Here is a 16,194-nt window from a genome sequence, read left to right as displayed (position 1 = left end):
ACCTGAAAAACTGAACTGCAAAACAGGATCAGCACTGTGACGGGGTAGTGTCCGGCATTTACCCTGGCACAGCCAGGAAAGGAAAAGGTTTGGAAACACCAGATGCTCTTTGCAACTGGCATTTTGGATATATTTCAGGCAGCGATTTATCTCTTCCCCATGAAAACAGACACACATTCGCATTTAACAACTAATTGATTTATTTAACAATACAAATTTCTTTCTACTGCATGGTTTAGCAGAGAGAACTTGAGAAACAAAATTAGCTTTTCTTTTTTTTTATTTTTAAAGTTTAAATGTTTACACAAAAACAACCTTTACTTCAGTAAATATAAAATTTACACACAAAAAAAAACTACATTAAAAAAGAACAGAATCATGACAAACCAACAAAAAAAAAAAAGGATGGGAATTCAGTGTAAAGGATCCAATTGCAAGGAAGGCAAGATGGGGCAACGCTAACAAGGCATCCCACTTGTACACCTAGGTCTTTGAAGTTGTCAGTACAATACAAAAACAAAATACATTAAAATTAAAATAAAACCTGTATTTTTATACCATAATATTTTATGATATAAATATCTGTAAATTCTGTAGGCAACATAGTTAGCATGTGAAACACACAGTTTGCTCCTCACTGGAAAGTCACTGGAGTGGTGAGCACTGCATAACACACCAGTGCACTAGTGGACAGCAGTGAGCAGTCTGTAGATATCCAACACGGATGTGATAGCCTCTTGTTTCTTTGCCAATCTGTGCTATTTCTCACATGTTCAATGACAAAATGAGAAACTGGTCACCATCAGCAGTGATTTCCAGCACTTCATCTCCTGGCATTAGTCTGTTACCTGACTTAGGCATATTCACCTGCCAGATCCCCTGTTTTCTCATTCCCTTTTGCACTTTAAAACCTGAACTCTAAAGCTATTTTGTAGCTATCAAGAGAGACTGGCTTCTAGGTTGAGATATTTGGGATACACAGTTCTTCAAGCCACCTTCAGGAATCTGTAGAAATATTTAAAGTAGGGTGGGCAATTCATGGTCAAAGGTTATGTGATACAAAAAACAGGGATCTATATAGTGATGGCTAACTTTAGATCTAATCTTTACCATTTTTTCTATTGCTTTAATATTTAAACTTAACATTCATTTTTCATATATTAAGTGAGCAGAGCATCTTATTGATGGAAGTGCTACATTATCTCCAAAAACACCAGGTAGTAAGGGAGGCAGTGAAGTTTAAAATTAATTGTAATTTTAAAAATCATTTAAAGGGACCAAATCTCTTTTTGTATAATCGATAGCATGACCGGTAACCTACAAAAGCTTAAATTATAAAACTATTAGTGACTCTACTGTATGTACTATAAAGCTGTATCTTTGTTACTTACAGATGTTACAAAATTTGCAAGCCAGAAGGTGAAGAGGGGAGAAGGGAAAGTAGTCTAAAAGTTTTACATATTTCATTTTCACTAAGAAAAGTTAATATCCCCCACAATTGTTTTTCTGTTGTAACTATCTAATCAAATTTATTCTACTCCTTTCTTTTCTGGATAGACAAGATAGTGTTTAATCGTGCTTTGGAAGACCATTTTCAATGGACAACTGTAGTTCTCCAGAGCAAGTCCGACTTGCTTTACTTAGACACAAAAGCACCAGACTGTGCGTAACTTGGCCCTGGTCCTGCAAAAAGACTTTGTAGCAAGACTCGCTCTGTTACAGGAACGGGTCTGGCCCTGAAGCAACCAGCTACATTAGCTTTTGGAGGAAGCATATGCAATGCTCTCATTCCAACTTGAGAAACAGCTGAGCAGTATTAAATTTAAGGAAATTGTAGAAATGACATTTGTTCTGTAAAAACAAAACAAAACAAAAACAAACAGGGAAAACTTAAACAATCCACAGGTGCATTAAACATTTAATAGCAAGCCTTTGCTTATGTATATTAATTTAAAGATTATCCACAGGGATCTGTGATACATTGGCCCTGCCTTGTTACTATAATTAAATTTCTTCAAATATTAATTTAAAATAGGAAAACAAAGAAACTACTCCTTGGGGAACATGTTTATTGTGTTTGAGATGATACACTGGGTGCTCTCTGAGCTACAAAGGGAAAAAGGAAATCCTTTCATTACAAACTGACAAAGGTAAAAGTTAAAACAGTTTTCACAACAGCATGTACCACATATTGGAAATAGATCTGGGTTTAATACAAATGACATAATTCCTAGTAATCTACAGCTACCTTTAATAACTTCATACAGATAATGAATTAGGCTAAAATGCACTATAATATTTGGTTGACTTCAGGAACAGTATCCTTAGTACATCACAAAATACATTTTGATATCCCAAAGAAGCAAGACTTGCAAGTAGGCATTTTAAACATAACTAATCTACAGCTACAAATTTCTACTCTTGATAGCATTTACCTTTTTGGGGGGCAGTATCCCAGTCTTCAAAAGGATAAAAGCAGAGTAGAATCAGTATAACATATACACAGAAGTCCGTATTGTAAAGGCTATAAAGATTTGTTGCACACTGTAAAGTTGCCTTCTGCACCTTCACACTGCACAAGTAGTTTGTCGTTTATGTTGCATATCTCTTGGTCCACTGTCTGGCTATCCTGTCATGTTCTGCTCTGTTGGTCAGATACTGAGTGGCTATGCTTCCAACCAGAGGATCGGCTGTAAAGGGCAGGAGAAAATGCATTAGAAACCATTTTACAATGAAAAAAAACAATCCAATAACAAAACAAATGAACAAACAAACAAACCAACAAACCCACCATGATTTAAATACAGAAGCTATTACAAAATATCATTTTTATTACACCAGAAAATGCTGTGATATGTAGTGGGGCTCTTAGCATACAAGACATTTCCAAGAGAAAGCACACAAAGCACAGTGAACAGAAAAATGCTTTAATCAGTTTTGGTTATCTGTGTATTAGTGTGTCAGATGACAAGCAGACACCTGTGTTCAAATGTTACAGCTATTCTTTTCAGCCAAAAGCTGACAAAAGGCTTGATGTGAAGTTTTGTAAGATCACCAGCAATTCAGATACCATTTCGTCAGGCGAGTTTTGTCAATGTTTTTAAGCAACTGATGTTTTGAAAATAAAAACCTTCCCCAAAAGTCTTCCATTTTTTAGAAGATCTGATCTGCTAAGGGATGGTAAACATCTGCTGGACAGACAGACTTGCTGCCAGCTGCTGGTGGTGAAACAACAGACAAGTGTGACATTTTCCTGGTGAACCACAGAAAAAAACAGCTCCTAACTTCAAAGAAATCAAGATCCTTGTAAGCAGAGCCTACTCTTTGCAACTGAAAAGCTCCATGTACCTAACTCCAGGATACACCAAGCAGCCACCTCCTGCCTGCAGGGAAAGTGTCCTGTAAGGGGCATCATCTCAAGTCTGTCTTAGCATTGTCCCTGTCATGGACAGAATGAATTGTACCACAACCACTCTTCCCAGCCAGGCACCCTGCTTCCTTTGGAAGGGCATCTGGGTGCACAGGGCACTCAGCACTTGCAGGCTGGCATCCTCCCGTCACAGGGCTGGGACAATGCTGGAGTACATTATGGTGTCAAGACCATAGGACACACACTGAGGGGATCCAGTTGTACTGTGTCAAGAGTCATCAGACTTCTGTATCAAAGAGGCTAATCTAATTCTCCCTGCTCATTACCAGCCTCCTGCGAATGACCTGTCATCTTGGCACTACCGCTCAGTTCCTGTGCTGACTGAAGGCAATTAGCATTCATAGCACAGTGGCACTGGTCATACAGATGTTCCTGAGAATTTTACAGATGCCAGTGGAGTTCCTCCCCTCCCAACAGGAATAAGGAACTCTCTCTGAAAAAGGTAGTATCTCCCTAAACCTTGCCACCTGCACATTGGCAAGATCAAACATTTCAATTGCTGTCCTGAGACAAAGGGACTTCCTGCAGTCCCTTTCCAACCTGAATGATTTATGAGTTTGTAATTCAGAGGACTTTGCTGTACTCCTGGATCTACCACTCATTTGCTACAGCCTTTAGGATACAGACCTTCAAAGACACTGACTTCATTTTCTCCACCACACATTTGAAATAAATGGGCTTAATGCTATTTACTTTCTGTTGGATCACAGGACTGAGAATCACCATTAAATGTGGGACTGTATCCAAGCAGAAGTGTTTCAGCCCTGATTTTAAAAATAATAACTTTGATTCAATCTAAATATAATCAAATATACAAAATATATTCCATGGCAAATAATTCAAATGACTAAGAGTGGATGCCCAGAACTATCAGCTCCTTACCCGGGTTGCAGTCTGTCAAAAGAGAACAAATTGACAGCAGGACCTTTGAAATAGTCAAAGCAGGGCTCCAGTTGTCCTTCAGGATATCCAGACAGATGACTCCCTGACTGTTGATGTTGCAGTGATAAATTCTGGTACGGAAAGTAACCTAGAATTGCAGCACAAGAGACAGAAAAAGTCATTCAGTGTTACGTAGGAATGCTGCCCCTCGTCCCTGAGGGGCACTCCCCAAGCTGCAGAGCTTCTGGAGCAGCAGCTCCTCTCTGCTCATTTTCTAAAGCAACACTCTGTAACAGAAAATTGCGCATTTATTGCAGTCATATATATATAATGAAGAATTTGTTTAAATCTCTGCATCTCTTTATTATAATATTAGTAAAGAACTCTAAATTTTTAAAGTTTCAGGCAAGTGTGAAATACGTAGGAGGATGTATTATTCTTTATACTGTAGTCCTTTAAGGAATGGAAAAAGATACTGGATTTACAATAACAATGTTACAGTCACAAGAGCCACAAGCTGTAGAAATGTTGTGTGACAGAATGCATTTACTGTTTGTGAATGTCAGCAGCGTCCTTTCTGGTGCCCTGGTCAAGATTTGTAATTTGGCATTAAGGGAGGGGAAAAGGCAACACCCTCTAACTTCTTTGACACCTGTTAGCGAATTATGGTTTCTTAAATGACCGTACCGATTCTACGCAAGGAAATTAAGCTTGAATTAAAGTTAATATTGGTTTCATTTTATAAAAAGAACTTTTGCTGAAAAATACTATCAAACAAGGCTGCTGATCTAACAAGTAGTAAACATTTTGACATTCTACAATAATGGAAGTCATCACAATAATTTACCCAGCTCCATGTCACAATATAATACTTAGTCTGTCTGTCAAATGCTATTTCTTTTTTATTTTTCTGTTATTTTGCTGACACTAACATGAAAATATATAATATAGAATCTGATTCATAATAGAAAAAAGTTTCTTTCACATATTTTAGAAGCTGGAATGAGATGAAGGAAGCATAAGAAGGACTTGTGCTGTCTTCTGTTAAAAGTAGTTTCTTGTATCTTGACTCTTGATCAGAATTATCATGTAATTTATTACTGGGTAAGGCTTGGAAATCAGTATTCATTGTGGAACTCAGGAAATAAATTAGACACGTGATTTGCTGAAATTGCAAGCCAAGGTTTTGAACTCTTTAGTTTTCAAGTGACCATAAAAATTTTGATTTTCAGAAGGTGCTGAGTACTCATCTACTACAAGTTAAATTCTTCTCATATGTTAAAAAAAAAACAAACATAATTAAAACCTTACCCTTACCTTTGGTGGCTTGAATGGATAGTCAGATGAAAATGTGATATCCAGGAAAAAAACGCCCCCTTCATATACAGAACCCGGAGGTCCAAGTATAGTTGATCTCCATTCATAAATGTTATCTCCTTTAGGGCCGGCACTGCGTAAAAGAAGAGGAAAGGAGAGAGAGAAGATAAAGAGTGTCAGATCTACCTCTGAGACAGGTATTTTATGGATTTCCTTCTATATTTATTTTGTTTTGTTTAATACGAGCTACTGGCCTATCTTCAACATCTGCCTGATTTCCAACTGATTTCGGGGGGCTCATTGTTTTAAACAGACACAGTAGCTGGGCACTCCGCTGTCCCTGGGCTCTCATGCCTCTGGACATAGAATGGAGAACCCATGAGCAGCTGGACTGTCAGTCTAAAACACTCCCCCACATCTGTTTCCTCAAGCGTATGGTATGCTCTGAGCTTTTACATCGTATTTTTCCAATGACACAATATCTCTGTATGAAAGGAGTTGTGTATCTCAACCACACTCATCTTCTTCAGGTATTAAATTGATCACATTTTCATACAAAACCTAACCTACAAATATATTGATACACATTTATTCCCACTTTTTTCACATGCTACAGAGTGAAATGTAACACCCTTTTCCAACTAGGGATGGGAGAGGCAGGTTTCAGTAAGCTGGAACTGAGCTTCTTGCGACACTGTCAATCCAAATAAGTTTTGTTCAGGGGATATGTGTATTATGCCTCCAGGCTACCAGCATTTAGACAACTAGCCAAAAATAGTTTATTTTAAGCACCACACTGAACACATTTCTCACTAGTGAAAGGGCTGTTCTATAATTAATTAAAACTTTGAAATGAAGGATAATGAACAAGTAGTTTCTTGACTTCTGTAGTTCATGCTATTATAACACAGTAGCTCTCTATACCTCCTCACAAGAAAAAAAAAAAAAAGAAAAAATCAAAGCAGAATCTCATTTCTGTAAGCAAGTCTCAGTGTAAAAACGAAACTAAGCTCCCACAAAAAAGGCCTTGAATCCAAACTGCTGAGAACCAAGCTGACTGCTGCAGACAATAACACGGCTGAGCTCACGGAGGCACTGTGGGTCCATCACACCCAAACAGACAAGTCAATAACCCGGCAGCATAGAAGATCCTTTCAATCCTCCCTGCCTCGCAGCCTCGCAGGCACTACCTACACATTGCAGACACATGGAGAAGTGTCATTGACTTTCTCCCTCTGTGGTCCATGGAACAGGCGCTGAGGACTGTCACATGTGATTGCACATGAAGCAGGGTACTAAGCTGCAGGCAGAGAGTCTGTGTTTCTGGCGCTGCTCAACACGCAGAGGAGCCTTCCTAGTGTTAAGGTTCTTCCCGTGTCATGTTGTCTCGTGCATTTGTCTGGATGCAGTCTACAACTGGCGTGCTGGACACTCATCCTTACGACGTAGCCAAACATGTGGAGACATTCATCAGAGAAAAGGAATATGAGCAGTCTGCACTATGCATCTACTATTCCCCCATCAAAATTTGGCTACTTTTTCATTAAGATCATATTCAAGAAATAACCAAAAGCTGATTTTGATTAGGAATTGCCTTTCAATTCATAATTTCCCATAACGTATTTTTTTCTTGTGTCTGCTTCATGTACCAGATGTCTAAACTGTTGCAGGCCTTTTATTAACAGGGTAAAAATAATCACGGATTTTGGCTGACATCCTATTTAATTAAAAACAAAAAATCATTTGATGGAACCATAGCTATTTTCCTGTTGCCAAAATGAAAGTAGGTAACGACAATGTGCTGGCCTCCAGAGTACAGCTAGGAAAGAAAGACTAAAAGTGCTTTCAAAATAAAGTTTGGGTCTAAAACCACAGCTCTTACTTTTCTATGTGCAATTCATGCACAGAAGTGGAAGAAAAACTGTAGATACAATTTAGGAAAGAAGGAAAAATCAGAGGCAAGGAGGTGCACCTTCAATGACATAATGAACCATTTGTACCCTCAGTCACTCCAGAAGGTAATTCCACGTATGCTCTCTAAAAAGCAACTAGTGTACGAACTGAAAATATTGGGGCAATAATGACAATATTTAAAACCCACATAGGCTACTGCAATGTTTTAATTAATTCTTGACATTCATCAAGCTTATAGCTAATTAGTATTATGCTTGCAAACCAAGTTTCTATGGAGCAATTCAGTTTCAGCATTAGATGTCCTAATGACTGTTTTATAGTTTAATGCAGAGGTTACTGTTCTTGCCTTGTGTGTCAGATACCTTTCTTTCATACACCTCTAACGGCTGGATGCAGTTCAATCAGATTAATGAAATAGCTGAATTAAATTAGTGACATATTTCAGCCCAATGAATCAGTCACAATTAAATGCAGCTATAGCATCCGGGCTGGTGCCAAACTATCTGGTAATCACTCACCCAGTCAGAACAAGGGCATCTATCAGTTAATAGCCAGAAGCTAAGTGCAATAACTCTCTGCCTGTTACTATCTGCTGTCCTCTTATGTGCTGTGACTAGTAATATATAAAAGGATCAGGGTATAATGTGAGAAGGGGGATTCTTCTCCTTGTAAGAGGAAGAAATGCTGCGTTCAACTTGCTACTGAGAAAAGATTGCTGCAATGTCAAAAGTAATACAAGCGGTAACAATAAATGCACTCAGATAAAGGAGAAAATTGTTAAATCGAACAATTTCATTACACCTGATTGAGGTTTGTGAAATTTCTATTTAACTGCTGAAGTGGTGTCTCACTTCCAGTAGTATTAAAGATAAACCTGCTTCATTAAGAACCCCCAGCAATTACATTATTACTGGCATGTGGAGACGAGATTAAAGAGCAGAGACAAGACACCACTCTTGGCTACTGCTATTTGTGTATTTCCACTCCAGACCACATTCAGACAGCCACAGACTACTTTGTGTTTTGTATACATACCAAGGTAATCTCTTTTGGAAGCAAACACAACAGCACTTGTTTCTCTCAGAACCTCTCTAAGGCTCAGCAAAACAGAGCAGTGCCATTCAGGGCTGCCTCAGCCTCTGCAGCAACTTCCCCCAGGACAGGAGCGTGGGGTTACCCCGACATGGACAAGCGCAGAGCAGAGTAGATGGGCAGCCCAGGCTCCAGCAATGCCTGGCTCGCACCCCCAGCACTGCTGCCTTGACTCTTTGCCACTGCAGAGCATTGCTTGGGTGCTGCTGAAAGCCACACGGACAGAACCACCACTCCTTGGTGCAAGCCCAACTCATCCTTTCCCGTGGAGGGCAGGTAAAGCCCTGGGCTGAAAGCTGGGAATGAGGAAGCATCACGCTGTTGACAATTTCTTATTTCACTGATGCTTCACATCCAGAAAAAGTACTCTCTTCCTTCTGGGGGCACTGAAGAGGCTGGTACAAGAAGTGCTTCTAGCGACGCTATTTGAGCTCTTGATTCCTGGAAGTTCTCCTGCTATTTCAGACACTCACTCTCCTATAGCAAGCGTAGGCTTCCAGTATCTCACCTTAAATCTCTACACTTGAGGTGAGTGACTGCCTAGAAGTCTCTCTCACTGTCTGCCACACAAGGCAGAGCACTGTGATGGGGAATACGACATTTTCCTTTCCTGTTTCTTCATCACAGGAAGACTCAGTTCCTTCTGACTCCCCCAGATGAATCAATATTGACAAAGCATCTTCTTCCAGTCTGCCCTTTAAAATATGGGATCCTAATGGAGCAACAGATCTGACTATGACTTCAGTGTTTTGGCTACACAGCACACGTTCAGTTGACTGCTACCAGCCTGCTGTCCTCCTAAATTAGCTACAGAGCATCACAAATTCCATAAAGGGAGCATCGGTATATTCTCAACAGAAGAAGCAGTCAATTAATTTCTTTCTTTAAATACAGGCTAAAAAAAATATCAGACAAAATAACACAGCAGATTAAATGACAAAATATTCTTTACAAAATTAAGGACTTTCTACTTAATACATAGAAGCTGCATTGATTTTTTTTTTAAATAAAGTAGACAAATTGACAGAATAAAGTTAACCAGCTACATCTGCTTCCTAAGCAAATATTCATTATGTGCTTCACTGAGGGATCTATACCTGATCAAGATAAGACAAAGGATTTATAACAGCACTCCATCCGAGCTAGTCAGCTGAACAGATTTAATTTACGAGTGTGACTTCAGAAGGCAAATTTGAGAAGACGTGAGGTTAAACTCTAGGGGCCTATGGGGTCACACCAGGTCCTTTAAACCTAACACTACTGAACCCTGACTCTCAGGTTTCACAAAGATGAAGAGTGGCTTTTCCAGCACAGTGCTATGAGCATCCAGACAGTTGCAGAAGCATTTACACCAGTAAGGAGTCTGTTGGACTCCTGACAGGCTGGTTACAGAAATCAGAATTCAGCATTTGTTACAATTCACTACATCAAAATGCATTAAGGCTGCCCATATGGAACCAGCTGCAGGATGAGAAAGTAGGACAAGAAATTTCCAATCTCCATGATGCTAGTAGCATGCTGCTTTCTGTACTCACTAAGTGCACTTTGACTGTCAACAGCACTCTTCTAAAACACAGTGCTCCAAATTTGGTGACAGAATGTAACTTCATAGCACTGAGGCTGTGATAGTTACAAGGAAATAGGGTGAAGGAAAATGTAATTTAGCTAGATTTGATGTTGATTCTGTATTGTGCTTTATTATGAGAAACAATTTGGGTCTGTAATAGGACATAACCGAAGGGATAAAAACCCTTTTTTTTAAACAGAGCTAATAACATAAATCTGACAATATTGGTGCAAGTTCTGCAAATTTATGTTTTCTCATTTGAAAATTATTCAGCTGATTTTATTTTTCCAAGGAAGATCTACAGCTCTTTTTTTAAAAAGTCATGGTTAATATATATGATAAAATAATATTTTCATGTATACACTCATCCCTGAAAAGCAGGAAAATATAGAAATTCCAGCTATTTCAAAAGCATGTAGAGTATACGATTTTGATTCTATTTTTCCGGATAGCAAAATTACAAGAAACATGGTTGGTACCACAGAACAAAAGAACCTGGGGGTGCTGGGGAGCCACAGCACAGACTGAAGTGGGAGACCCCCAGCATGCACAAATCCTGATGTATCACAAAGCTCTGGCAGAGGAGTGACTGACTCCTGGATGACTAAATTCCGAATTACTGAGTATTTCTATGTCTGCCTTTCAAAGCTTCCACCATTACAGATTCCTCAGGCTCCCCAGGTAGAGAGCTACTAACAAATTAAGTTGGGTGCATGGAGTGAGAGCTATGTAAGGAAAAGGAGCCCCTGCTGCAACCTCCCCAAACTCTTATCTCAAGATAAGACTCGGCAAAAGTAAAAATTCTTAAGCTCTTTACAGACTGCTCAGCCACACTGAGTCGGTTGCAATGGTTTACCTACGAATTATACAGCAATGTAAGTACAGGCGGTGCTTACTTACAAAAGGAGTAAGATAACTTTTTTGTTTTTTCCTTAAGTCAAGTGAAGGTACTAAGGAAAGGAACAATTACTGCACTTAAATACGCTCTGCAACTATGTACTTGAAAAATCCACTTAATAAATCTACATACTGAGATTTGCCAAATCTACAATGCAGCTTCAGGAACTGAAATTTACAAGTTTACAAGGTGCATCCAGATACGCCCTAACTCACAGGTTCTCCATCTCCCTCTGGTGACAACTGCTTTTCCCTGACCATACGTGGAACTCGGCTCCTAACTCAAACCTCCAGGTTCAGTGCATTTGAAAATCTTCCTCAACCTCCATGCAGTAAGAAAGGGTTGTCTAGCACTGTATTCATACACTACCTTGTACTGCACTAGCTTTTTATCTAGATACACCCTGCCATGCTGCTAGTAATTCAGAAAAGAAAATAATAAAAAAAAATCTCACAAGGAATCAAAGGATCTCTGTCTAGTGCAAGCTTAGTTCATAGCGTTACTCTGTGAAGCCTGGAGAGAGCACAAATCACATACCAGTAGTTATATTTTAATGTTAAACATGGGAATGGAAAGATGTCATTTTGTTGTTGCTCACATTATTCGCCTGCTTTGATATTTTCAACATTTTAAAGACTATTTGTCCATTAGCATTTTTCTTAATCCTCTTTTCCCAGTTTTTAAGGTTCTCCTTTGTGTTGTTTACAGTGCACAACAAATTAAATGAACATTAATTAAAAGGCATACTTTTGTGGCTTCTAGTACTGTTTTTAAGTATCTTAGAAAACGAAGAAGCACGGACAACAATTTCCATTTTCTTTGTTTTTCAATGCCTAGTTTACAAGGCTTTCCGGAGTTCTTATTCTCAGCGTTTGTAATATCAGTGCCAGTGCCTTAGCACCTGTTCTTCCAGCATCTGAGCAGTACACCCCGTATGCACAGGAAGTGTACTGTTTTCATTAGCAAAAGCCTCAAATATAACCCTAATTTTTGGATTACAACATTTTGCTAGGGTAGGACATGTGGGTTGTCTACAGCAATATATGAAATTCCTTTTGAAATTGCTTTTTGATAAGGTCTTTTTAAGGCTCCCAGGTTACGTGTAATTTCTTACACAGAAAAAGTTCCAGTCTATTGTGTTCTTTATATAGCTGTAACTTGTATTATTTTATCTGCCACTGAACTGTTACACCTGTTTGCTGAAAAAGGTTATTTACTGCTTCTAACAATCCACAGAGGCTCCACGTAACTGAAGATACATGGAGTCTAGTTCACTGTACAAACCTTCGCTTCTGTCATGTCCTTAAAGTCTATCATGCCCTTAAGACTAAAGTCTAGAAATCACTGCTAGAAAAGCCTATTTTTAACTTAGGGATCCCCTGCTAATTCTGCTGGTTGTGAACCAGCACAGAACTTGTGCCTGAGGCCATGGTCTGATGCAACAGTAAATCCACCTTTAGAGCTCCTACTACCAGATCAAAAGCAGTGTGGCTACTCAGAGGAAACGTCAACCAACTTTGCCAAACCACACGTGTTCCAAAAAGGTCAATGGATTCGCTTTGCAGCACCAGGCTTTATGCCTACTCAGGTATCATCTGTCCTCCTGCTGCCAGCATAAAGAGCAAAAACTTCTGATTGCATGGCCCAGTTTAGAAATGTAATCATGTGCTCCTACTTGGTTCACATCAAATCATACCATTAGGGGAACCTGAAACAGGGTACAGATCAGCTATTGATCAACCTAAAGAGAAAGATGCCAGATTGTTGTGTTTTAGACTATTAAAACCTCCAGTGCTAAACTTGCCATTGTAGAAGAATATACATTGCTGTTAATAGAGAAAGATGGATAACAAATCGTTGGATAATTCCATCACAGCTGTTATACCCCAAGTAATGCATTTTGGAAAGTAGATAGATTTTCCAATGCCAAACCCCCCATAAAACTCGTTAATTGCTACAATAGCTCAACTTTCCTATTTGTATTCCTGATAGTTCCTAGGACCTTTCTTGCTGCTGTTAGAAGCCTACTCAGGTTCCCTCCATTTTCCAGAACAAACATAGCCACTTACAGAGGTCAAATTCCCACAACTTTTGTTTTGAAAAATAACTATCTCCAGAATGAAGTTTGATAAACTAAAACAGAATTACCGCGTTTAAACCAGGTAACAAAATTTATTGGATTGATTCTGTTCATGCTCTTTGCAGAGGAGCTGTAAATAAATACCTACTATGCAGGCAATATATAGAAAGTTTTCTAAGTAAGACTATTTTTTAAACAAAACAAAACAAAACAAAACAAAAAAACCCGAGAGACATCACAGGGCTCAATGGCATGAAGAAAGTCCGTGCTGAATGTTAGGTTTATTTTAAACATCTTGAAATCCGCATGGAACTCCTTTTCACACGCATACAACACAAATACTTCCCACACAACCTACTAAAACATAGAGCAGGCGAGTCAGTAAAGGGAAACATTATCTGCTATTTCAACATGTGTTCATAATAAATTCATAGTTTAGAATAAAATAAAAGACGAGCTCCCTGTCATCACAACTGAAACACTAGCAACACTAGTGGTAAAATGTGCGCTATTTTCTTCCTATTGGTATAAAGCTCAGTTTGTACTAAGGTCAAATCACTTTGCCAAATAAATCAGTCTACCAAGTATACAGTTCAGATTTTCCTTCCAGTCAAAATTTCTTACTGACAAATCAGTATTTAGGAAACATGGCAAACTTTGCTCATCTTCCATGAGTCAGGATCCTTCTTAACTCCCTAACACAAACAAAACTCATCTGGTATACACTTGTATTATTTTTTTTTGTAATGTATTATAGCCTCCATCCAACCTGATGTTAGCAATCCATACTGAAAGAATCTCACAGTACCTGAGGACTCGTACAGCCATAGTTTAAGGTGTCTACCCACGAACACACAAAATTGAGGCACCAGACACAGGATTGTTTGCCTAATCTCAACCAGAAAGTCTGTGGAGTATGACTGCAGGGTAAATCTCCCAAATCCTAGAACATTCCCTTACGTGCTGGACTGAGACCATACTATTAGTATCTCATTCAATAATTCTGTGGCACCCACATACTTCACACATCAGTCAACTCCCATCATTCACTGCAAAAATTCCAAGTCAGGAGGTTAAGTGACACTGAAGAATCAAGTTTAGGATTTCCTAACAGTATTTTCAATAAAACTTTAATGTCAAAAATGAAAATGTATTATTCTCAACATCCTTACACACGCACCTTAGACCTAGGAAGAAAGAACAGTTAAAACAATCAATTTCACTACAGGACCTAATTGATCTAAAAATACAACTGGCTTTAAAAATGTAGTCAGCTTACAAAGGTTCATGCCTATGAACAATAACAGGGAAATTTTCAACAGACTGAGGCTGCAAGTCAATTAAAGCTGTTAAAAATGAAGTCCTCAGATGTCTGCCCCAAGTACCTGACTGTTAAGCAATTTCAAATACCGACCAATGTATTTTTTTTTCACATAATCACTGTGGATTTATTTTCTTTCTTAAGAAATATATCTTTGGCCAAAAGTTCAAAAGAATTCTACCTATAAACAGTGTTTTTGAACAAAGAAAGCACATTAGTTCGTTAGAGAATTGTCACAGTCTAAGAATTCAAGTCTAAAGGCAAACTCTAGGATTGGTGTCAATGTCACGGAAGAACTTTTTTCTAACATTGCAAAGCGACTCATGAAGGACCAAGCGAGAGAGAATTGCTGGGAAGTCACGCTTGCTGCAGCCACCTGTCCAAACGAGCACCCAATGCTCCTGGTGTCAGCGTGGCATAGCCTCCCAGCCTCCTCCTCCTGGCATTTACTACTTCACATGAATATTGCTGCCCTTTTCCCTCTTCAGAAATCAGCTTTCAACTTCAGCAACAAAGTTACAGTTTGCCCACACACAGATGGAGGAGAGAGGAAAACAGCCAGTCAAGACAGCCTGCCTACATTGAAACACATTAATACTCCGTGTAAGGAGCATCCACTTAGAGATCTAATGATCTTTTCACATATGCATAGTGGTCTTATGCTTTTAGTTGTTTCACTCTAACTTCCTGAATGCTGCCCTATATCCATGCTCTTAAATAGCAAGCACTGAATATTTTCCCTCAAAAGAAGCCTGTATTGTCATCTTCTAAGTCAGTTCACCGTTCAGCCTTCCTAACCATCCAGGATATACTTTCTTCCTAATGTAATTCTACTATTCCCTTTAAATACTTCCTCCCCCTTGCCTCCATTCATTTCCACATCAAAGGCTGTACAGACTAACAAAACAGGAAAAAGCAGTGCCACAGCTCCCTGTGTAGGATAGCTAACTGGAAATCACAGAAGTCTGACAGAAGCCTCTGTAACTAGTAAAAGGCTCTATTTCTCAAAAATAAAACTGACCCTTCTCACTTCATGCACAAAGACATTCCCCAACTGTATCTATGCCTCTTTAACGCAGACTTTATAGCAGTAGAAACAGCTTAATTAACTGCTTTTGGAAGACTTTTATGGGGAAAAGCTCAAACTTATACAATGCAACTCTCAACAGCAGATTAAAGCAGGTAACCGTGTAGGAATTCTGAAGAAAAGTCTTCCACCTCTGTTGAATCCACACACAAGCCATCTACTTCAGCCGACAAGCAAAGTGATGTGAATTTCACCCACAGCTCGACCTTCTCTATACTGCCAGGAGTTGTTGCATCCACAGTTCTGCATTATTGCTGAAAGCTCCACATTGGAAAAAAGAATGTGAAAGGTGTAACAGAAGCACTGAAGCCTGGTAAACGTACCTGTAATATGTTTACGTATTGGTTTAATCATAAGAGTAACTTTGCCACTTACTTTACAAGTGCCATTTGGTTGGATCTGGACGACAGAGCCATTCCACCATGCTCTCAAACGATGTTGAGCATCTCACAGAGCCCACGTTCACACGATCAGCTCCCAAACCCACTTCACATTTCTTTCTTTTCAGAGACACCAGTGTGACTGATTCTAGGAGGTTCTCCAAAACCAGCATGCAGATCTTGCTACCAAGAAGACAGAGCACTCCTAGTTTAAACAACTGTAAGA

General features: G+C 39.1%; 1 protein-coding gene across 1 annotated transcript in view; it reads right to left on the bottom strand.

Moving 5' to 3' along the window:
• Window positions 1-176: 176 nt before the first annotated feature.
• UBE2E3 (ubiquitin conjugating enzyme E2 E3) overlaps window positions 177-16,194 on the bottom strand; it is a 60,134-nt gene continuing 44,116 nt past the window's right edge. The window contains exons 4-6 of the mRNA XM_035331603.1: window positions 5,630-5,762; window positions 4,313-4,460; window positions 177-2,690 (exon numbers count right to left, since the gene is read on the bottom strand). Coding sequence (XP_035187494.1) covers window positions 2,593-2,690; window positions 4,313-4,460; window positions 5,630-5,762 — 379 coding nt within the window. The 3' untranslated portion in view covers window positions 177-2,592. The remainder of the gene's footprint in view (window positions 2,691-4,312; window positions 4,461-5,629; window positions 5,763-16,194) is intronic.

Source organism: Oxyura jamaicensis, chromosome 7, assembly GCF_011077185.1.
Source record: "Oxyura jamaicensis isolate SHBP4307 breed ruddy duck chromosome 7, BPBGC_Ojam_1.0, whole genome shotgun sequence".
Taxonomy (NCBI): Eukaryota; Metazoa; Chordata; class Aves; order Anseriformes; family Anatidae; genus Oxyura; species Oxyura jamaicensis.
The sequence above is the reverse complement of the archived record's forward strand: the minus strand, read 5'-3'. Positions and strand labels throughout refer to the sequence as shown.